At 32.0% G+C, this 9,558-nt stretch overlaps 1 protein-coding gene across 1 annotated transcript; it reads left to right on the top strand.

The window, feature by feature from the left end:
* Positions 1 to 196: 196 nt before the first annotated feature.
* On the top strand, positions 197 to 3,062 carry LOC128192239 (plancitoxin-1-like). Its single transcript, XM_052864791.1, has 8 exons — positions 197 to 387; positions 546 to 717; positions 1,468 to 1,561; positions 1,647 to 1,808; positions 1,929 to 2,090; positions 2,208 to 2,308; positions 2,634 to 2,762; positions 2,870 to 3,062. The coding sequence occupies exons 1-8, from the start codon at positions 260 to 262 to the stop codon at positions 2,966 to 2,968; spliced, it is 1,047 nt and encodes a 348-aa protein (XP_052720751.1). The 5' UTR covers positions 197 to 259; the 3' UTR covers positions 2,969 to 3,062.
* Positions 3,063 to 9,558: the final 6,496 nt, after the last annotated feature.

The following is a 9,558-nucleotide window of genomic DNA, read 5'->3' on the forward strand; positions in this document are numbered from 1 at the left end:
TTGTATTATTTGAATATGTTTGATACTCATGTCCGATGCCTTTTAAACTAAGGACTCGAAGTATTCCTCTCACTTAATTAATTAAACGTTATAAACCGGATAATTAATGAAGCCCGAGAACTACATAAGAGTGTAGTTATAAATAGTTTATTAGTAAAATATTTTTCCGGTCTCCTAAGTTTCCTTATTATTAATTTCCAATTAGATTATACTCGGCGTTCTGTAGTTGTGTTCATCACATGTTGTCAACATTCCAATAATGACCATGCTCTGCTTTGGCTGGTCTGTCTTGTGTACCGGGGTTCTGGTGAGTCTTGTGGTGGACCGTGGGGAGGCATACACCAATGGAATAGGGTGTCTGAACCCCGAAAACAAGCCGGTGGACTGGTAACAAGCATATAACTGTTATTTGTATTACATTTTTTTTCAATCTTTAGTATATTTTTGTAAAAGAAATACATTTTAAATATATTACAACCTTCAAAGTTCCAAAAAGACATCAAACCAATAAAAAGTAGTTGACAATAACGGATGTTTCCTTTCAGGTTTCTGGTGTACAAAACTCCCCAGGATTCTCAGGATAAAAATGAGTTTATTGCAAAGGGCGTGGGGTTTTATTACATGGACTCCCGTCAACAAGCGCTGACCCTGTCACCCACCCCCATCAACGGGAAAGACCACGCCCTGTACAACACACTACAACAGATATATCTCAATGTAAGTATCTACAACACTCCCCAACAGATATATATCTCAATGTAAGTATCTACAACACTCTCTAACAGATATATCTCAATGTAAGTATCTACAACACACTACAACAGATATATCTCAATGTAAGTATCTACAACACACTATAACAGATATATCTCAATGTAAGTATTTACAACACTCCTCAACAGATATATCTCAATGTAAGTATCAACAACACTACCCAACAGATATATCTTCATGTAAGTATCTACAACTCTTTCTTGAACAGATATATTTTAATGTAAGTATCATCAACACTCTCCAACAGATATATCTTAATTCAAGTATTTACAACTTTTTCCAACAGATGTCTCAATGTAAGTACATGTATCTACAACACCCACTAACGGATATATCTTATTTAAGTATCAAAATCACCCTCTAAAAGATAAATCTCAATATAGGTATTACAACACAGATATATCTCAACGTAAGAATCTTCAACACTCTCCAAATATCGCAAAGTAAGTATCTATGCAACAGTCTACCATCGTGGTAACTACAAGACACAAACTTATACAACCCGTGTCTGAATCTATTGCAACCAAAGGATAAAATGTATCAAGAATTGATCTAGTTTGACAAAGATGCAAGAAATAAGAAAGTAAGGAAAGGACCAATAGATTTAAAGTTAGGTTTCTATATGATGGTGTAACTTAAAGATATGTGATGTTTTTGATTTTACTAAGAAATTGCCATTCGCATCTGTTTCAGTATTTTGTTGTCGAGTATGGCATGTACAACGATGAACCGCCAGATATATTCAACAAAGATTGGAACGGAAACGTTACCTCCGGTATTTCTAAAGGTATGCATAAGCGCATCAAATGTCATAACAGTCAATTTGTTTCAGTACAAGCGTTGAGTTCATGATAATTGCTGACGTTTTACAGGGGTGTACGCCTTTGACAAACTGACCGGGTTCTGGTTGATAACCAGCATCCCGAAGTTTCCCCCACCCAAGAGCAAGGGCTACGCCTTTAACATGGCGGCCGTGCAGGACGGTCACATGGCGCTCTGCCTGACCTTGAACTCCGACCGCGTGATTGACCTACGTACGTATGAGTTCCAATTTGTACATGCGTGATATAATAATTTAATCTTGACAACTAGTCTTTAAATAACCATAAATGATTTAATTGGTGATTCTAACGGCAAATCTTCTGATTTTGAAGATAAGATTTTCCAAATCACTCAGCCACACCTCTATGATGGTAAAGGAAATAATGAACAACTAGCGAGACAGCCACTCTCGAATACTACTTTGGAAATCAACATGTATACACACCACAACGTAGAACTGAAGTGTTTGGCAAAAGGAACGTCATATGGAAAGGGTATGGAAATTTTAAAACTATTTCCTCCTCAAAATCCAGTACGGAAGTATTCAAACATCATGTTATCAATTGATTAACATGTTATTTATTATGTAAATGATTTCCCTTTAAATCTAGATCTGTACACATCCATGGTTGCCCCGAGTCTACGGATGGGTCTCCTTGTCCAGACCTACCGATCAGAGGGCGGGTCCCCCTCCCAGTGCTCCCCGTATCAGGTCTGTGGGGTTCAGTTCTGGTCTTTTTCTCTTTCTGGTTCACATAATTTCTGAATGTTCAAAAACATAATCACTTCTGAATGTTCAAAAATATTTTGGCCCTGAAAATCTGCTCTAAAAAGTCGCCGACTTTTTAACAGAACATAATCTTTGGTAGCACCATCTTCATTTAAAAGAAAACGAACTCTAGTACCAGATTTTAAAAATGAAAAGTTAAAGTTTGTCTAGAAATATCTGTACAAAAAAAAATGACATTATTGGGAGAGATTTAAAATAATTTTAAAAGGTAACTAAATGAAATGATTGATTGATTGATAAACTGCAGGTACTCAACATCTCCAAGGTCAAATTCCCCGACATTGCCGTATACCCCTCGCTGACCAGGGACCGCGCTAAGTGGGCGGTAACCAAGAAGTTGGGCAGGTGGATCTGTGTAGGAGACCACGACAGGAGCGTAAGCAATCGATTTCATATTCAGGGAAACTGTATTTCCCCCTTAAATATTTAGCTTTGGTCAACATTAATTTTTTTCCTTGGTGAATTACTTATTTTTTTTTCTAGACGAGCACCCTTTCTAGAGGTGGGGGAGTCCTCTGTATGGTCAACTACACGGCGTGGAAAGCGCTCCATAATATTACACAATCTGCTGACAAGTGCTGACTTGGCATGCCAAAAAACATATGAATGTTTATCAAAATATTTTACTGTGGAAATTAGCAATAAAATTACTCTAATACTTATTTGAGTATCAACACTGAAATATTTTTGTTGTTGTAATTAAATCGCTCATGTTAAATCAATATTATCACTAGGGATATCAACGAGTATTCTAGTACTACTGCTTGGTCACACTGACCATCGACTCAATTCTTTGTCGAAAACTCGTAATTAAGAAAGGTACTCAGTAATCGAAAACATCTGATTTGTGCTTCTCCTTTAAATCCATTCATTACTTTCCAAATGAAAGTTAAATACTATAATACTAGTAAATAACAACACACTGTGTGGAATTAGCAACGACACGCTGCAGCTATGTAATATTTGACATATTAAATGTATAAATACATAACTATGGCATAAAGTTGGATCACATACTAGTAATGCATTTACTTTTATAAAACAATTCTGAAAATTTAAACTTTCCGCTGTACGTGTCGTCCTAAACTGGTATCTAACACCTATGCAATTCTTTAGAGAAGTTAGAAATTTATATCTGTTCCACAAACGAAAGAAATCATATTAAACGTATTATTAATAGTGTTTAGGGCTACGAATGAAAACTGCGTCACATTTACAGTCTGTACCCAGCAGCTGTTACCCTGTTATATTCTTATCCGACTAGAATACCGGTATAGATGTCCAAGATATCTTGAGATTTGGGAGATCACAGCTTTTTTTAAGTTTGGGGGGGGGGGGGGGGTTATTAATTTGATGTTTCTTTTACTGTTAGATAACTTTATCATTAGATTTGGTGTTTGTGTATAATTTTATAATATAAATATTCATCTTCAGGCGTTTGTTTTTATTAAATTAAACAGTTGATTATCATAGTATTACTATAATAAGCATTGGGCAATGCCTTAGCATGGTATAAGACACGTTTGAGTTGCTTTAGACGATATGTGTAAGCATCACAAAAAAAGGAAAGCCATGACATTTGCAGATGTTGAAATAAAAAGAAATGTTAGCACATGTGCTTTTAAGTTATTAAATATTTTCAGTAAAAATATGGTGTATGTGGCATTTGCATTTTTTTTTATTTGAAAGGACACAGTTTCCAAAAAACAAAATCAACGAGGACTCGACTATCGCTCGACTAAACCTCCAATCGACTAGGCTATCAGAGTAAATCATGTCTCTAATAATTACATAAACATATCCAAGTACTACCACTACAGTGACTTATTTTTATTGGATTGTGAAAGATGGAACTGAAGTTCACGTAAATGGACTAGAATGGGACAAAAAAAGGCTTAGAGTCTACATTCCCCGAGACATAAAAAATACCAGTTTTGAAAAATAGCTTGTAAAACCAAATGAATCACATCCGTCTTTCAAGAGTACATCAGTGGAGACAAATTCCAAACATAGTAACCAATATTTTTGAAGAATATTTCTGAATAAAACTAGTCTGTCTAATCAGCGTTGTAACTATCGTGTATTGCATTGTCCGTCCTATGATGTTTTCTCCATTTGAAGGAATGTGAGTGCGTATCTGTAATTTGAAAAAGATTAAGAAGGAAAAATTTTTTCATGGCTGTGATCACCTTTATCACTTCCTTGGGCTAAAAAATCAAGGCATTTTTTATTCTCTATGATAATTTCTTCCGTTCATATGATGTTTTTTGAATTTATTTTAAACGATTATGACAGGAAATGGACTTAATAAATGATTTTCAATGTATGTCAATGTATGTCAATATTTCCCTTTTAGAATGTGGAAATGTCGCGCTATGATATTTACGAGTGGTCGATAATACAAGACAAAATCCAAATATTTCCCTCTGCATGTAAAACAGAAACACTTACAATTTACTTACAATTTACGAACAATTACAACGTTGTGATAGTTTTTAGTTCATGAATAAAACAAATAGTTCAATTAAATTTTACCAAATACAGTACAATTTGTCTATAAACTTAACTTGAAACCTGACCTCAATCGGTAGAAGAAAGGCATTATTCTCTCAGCTGGTCTCAGAAGTAACTGTTTCGGTCTTTGAGGGAAAATTCCAAAACATTCCATCTGTGTCATAGCCATGATAACACAGAAACACTGCAAATTAAAGAACAAACAACTTACAAAAACAAAAAATACCAAAAATTAGCTTGATAAAATATTAAATTTTTTGCTGCTTAAGGAATCCCACTCCTCTCTTCAATGTTTTTGTTTCAAGAATTTTTTGAGAAGTATATCATAAAGACATTGAAATTTGTAGAAAAATGCTCTTAAAAAATATAAAAATAATAGGGGGTCAGTGTTCATCCCTATGAGTTATGGCCAATTTAATTGGCCTATTTGCACTAAAAATGCAATTACAGCCTGATTAGGATTTGTTGTCAGTATTTTTGATTACGCAAACTTATTTCTTCAAATATTGTTTTTCGTGTACAAAAAATTATTTAATGTTATTTTTGATAGTGGTATTGTTCCAGACGAGTGGTTAATTGGAATTGTAAAGCCTATTTATAAAAACAAAGGGGACCCTACGAAACCTGAAAATTATCGTCCTATAACTTTATTAAGTTGTCTTGGTAAACTTTTTACATCTATTTTAAGCACACGGCTAGAAGCATATGCAAATGAGATTGATATAATAAGTGAGAGCCAAACTGGTTTCCGAAAAGGCTATTCTACCCTAGATCATGCGTTAACTTTGCAGTTTTTATCAGAAACTCTTATGAAACAGAAAAAGAAATTATTTTGTGCCTTCATCGATTTTAAACAAGCATTTTACACTATTTGGAGAAGTGGATTATGGTACAAAATGTCAAAAAATGGTATTAGTGGAAAATGTTATGTTTATATTAAAAATATGTACCAGGGTATTAAATCTCTTATTAGTATGGATGGTACCACATCTGATTTTATAAACTGTAATGTTGGAGTTCGCCAAGGTGAAAACCTATCACCATTTTTATTTTCATTGTATATCAGTGATTTGGAGAATTTCTTATTAGACAAAAACATTGAAGGTCTCAAGAGTATTTCTGATGCTATAGAAAATGAATTATTTATGTATATGAAACTGTTTACCCTTTTTTATGCTGATGATACTGTAATTATGACTGAGACTGCCGAAGACCTCCAAAATGCACTGAATGAATTTTATGTATATTGTAGTCAATGGAAGTTACAAGTCAATACTGTCAAAACAAAAATTTTGATTTTTTCAAAAGGCCCTCTACCGAAAAATGTGTTTTATTACAATAAGGTTGCTATAGAAAATGTCAAAGATTTTAAATACCTGGGTATAATCTTTTCCAGAACAGGATCATTTGCTAAAGCTAAAACACATTTGTGTGAACAGGCACAGAAAGCAATGTACAGTGTTATTAGAAAAATAAGACAATTTAATTTACCTGTCGATTGTCAGTTTGACTTACTTGATAAAATTGTAGTCCCAGTGTTATTGTATGGGTGCGGAATTTTGGGCTACGAAAATATAGGAGTTATTGAACGTGAACATTTAAAATTTTTAAAATATGTTTTTAACTTAAAAAGTAGTACACCATCCTATATGGTTTACGGGGAAACAGGTCGTTTCCCTTTATTTATCAATGTATATACCAGAATGATTTCTTACTGGTCAAAGTTATTTACAAACTCTGAAAGCAAAATTGTATCTGTTTTATATAAGTTTTTGGTCTTGCAATATCAAAGGGGAAATATGTCAAACTCTTGGATTGTAGGTGTTAAAAATATTTTAGATATGTGGGGTTTTTCAAATATTTGGTATGAACAAAATATTGTAAATGTAAAGTGGATTTCTACAATTGTAAAACAAAGGTTACAAGACCAATATATCCAAAAATGGTCTAGTGACATTAATGACTTGTCAAAAGGGCAAATTTACAAGATTTTTAAGAAAAATTTTAATTATAAAAAATACATTAATATATTGCCACTTAGGCTCAGAAAGGTTTTTATGAAATTTAGAACCTCAAATCACCATCTCCCAGTGGAGACTGGGAGATGGTACAATACACCTTTAAACCAAAGAGTGTGTAAACTGTGTAATTCTGGTCAAATTGCTGACGAATTTCATTATATTCTGGAATGTAAAGAACTATTGACATTTAGACGTAAATATCTTGATGAAAAATACTGGTCAGCGCCAAATACTATTAAGTTTTGTGAACTTATGTCTTGTTCAAATGCTACAAACCTGAAAAAATTATGTTATTTTATTATCAAAATATACAGTTTGATATAAAAGTCTGTCCTCCATTATTATATTTTTTCCTATCTTCATTGTATATATTGTATATTTATGCTTATTTACTATTTATTTACTACTTATCTATTTATTTATACAATGTAACTCTGACTTTTGAACTGTATATAATGATTGACCTCATGTACCATTCCATGGTGTGAGCGAAAGAAACTGAATTGAATTGAATCGTTATGTACAATGGTCACACTGAATAGAGGGATTACTAAAAAATTATGTACGAATCTGCGTAAAGTTTTGTGTGACTGTTTTGCACTTTAAATAGACAATTTCTTTAACTTTTTGAATATCAAAATTTTATAAGATTTATCCAATTTACCTAGATATTTATTCAGTATCATTTTGATGTAATAAAACATGCGGGTCTGTGATTTCAAATTCTAGATATAGGGCTTCAATGGTAAAATTCTCGTAAAATTTGGCGAAAAAAAATTCAGACATTATTTTCTTTATTTGCTTGATTTCATGCTAAACGTCTATCATTCTATCAAGATTTGATTTTGTACATGTCACTCAGAACCTATATAATATATTACAACCTATCAAATGTTAAAAATATTATTAATAAATACAGTATTATAAAAAGAAATCAAATTCAATAAAAATTATACTGTATTCATTAATAACATTTTCATTAAACTGCTTGTTTTCGTCATCTAAAAAACCTTCCGCACGAAAAAAATAGTTTTCCCAAAACTTATTTGTTTCTGGAACTCAAATGGATTTTCTTTATAAATGTGTATAATTATGAACAAATCATCTTTCTGTGATGGTTAAATAAAAAAAAACCATATTCATTTTTAATAAAATGATCATCTGCGCAATGAAATTAGAACATGAGTAGTGAGATACCTTAATACAAAAACATTTTGAAACTTTAGATTTTTGAAACCATCAATCTTTTTTTATATCATCAATATATCACTCAAAAATGGTCTAAGTGCGCATAAGCTTAGATATAATACTTCGTATATAAGAAACAATTCAAATCAGCCTGTCTTCCGATGAAAACCGTATAATTCTAACTACATTGGAAAAAGAACAAATACATGTATTCCTTTTAAAGGAAGCCAGCTCTCTTAACGTAATGCAACAGTTTATGCAATAGACATGATAAATATCATATACCCGACCATTTTAAATAAACTTTACTCTTTGTATCCGAATTGTACTTCCGGTTCATATTCCTACGCATATAAAGAAAACATTATTTTTATCATCATGTAAAGGGGTAGATGTTTTACTATCAAGGCAAGCGAATAAGAATACTTTTTTTTTTAGTAATTTACATGTAATTAAAGATTAACATGAAGCTGTCACTGCAAAGTATATAAAGTAGTGCAAGGTGCAATGCGTGCGCAAATAGTTAAATTTACCGGATGCTTCATATAGATGCAACTTTGATCGGCTGAAACCGATCACAAAAAAAAAATAAGTCATCAGGCATAATATTAATTTATTTGTCAGTTATAAATATTTAAAAAAAGGGATATTCCTTTTGAGAAACATATGAGTAATAATGAGATTTAGTCTGCGTAATTTTTGCAGAGAATTAAATTTGGGTCAAATGAAATTTTTTGTCTTAAGCACATATAAAATTGTGTCAAAAAAGCACAACACAGAGCAGATGCTTAAACAACCTTCTTCATGCGGTTCCATCATCCCCAAACCTATTTCATGAACTTCACCCCAAAACCCTATGCAAATATATCAAGCCATGTAAAAGGCCTTCTCAAAATACTTCTCGCACAAGTATTTATGTGATTCAAAACTGTTTAAAATTTAGTCGTTCTTTTTATATTTCTTTTTAGTTGTGTAAGTTGTAGTGCTAGATTTTGATTTCTTTGTTTTAACCCATGTAATGTAGTTCTTTTGTCCCGAAGAATGGAATGGTTGTCTCGAAATTTTGACAATATCAATTGTGCATATCGTTAGCCATATATATAAATATATATATATATATATATATATATATATATATATATATATATATATATATATATATATATATATATATATATATATATATATATATATATCTCAGGCTTGGGGTGAATTACTTTATAAAGTAATGCATTACATTACCATTTCTTCATGAATTTGGGCATTAAATTACCATTACCATTACTTGATTTTCTTGAAGTAATGCATTACATTACCATTACATGTGTAAAGTAATGCATTACCATTACATTGTTTTAAAAAAGTAAGGCTAATAAAGAGTTTTTGCAAATATTTCAAAATAATATAAAACGTTCTTTAACATATCTACAGGTTCATGCTCAGTATCAG

The sequence above is a fragment of the Crassostrea angulata genome, chromosome 7 (genome assembly GCF_025612915.1).
Source record: "Crassostrea angulata isolate pt1a10 chromosome 7, ASM2561291v2, whole genome shotgun sequence".
Lineage (NCBI taxonomy): Eukaryota > Metazoa > Mollusca > Bivalvia > Ostreida > Ostreidae > Magallana > Magallana angulata.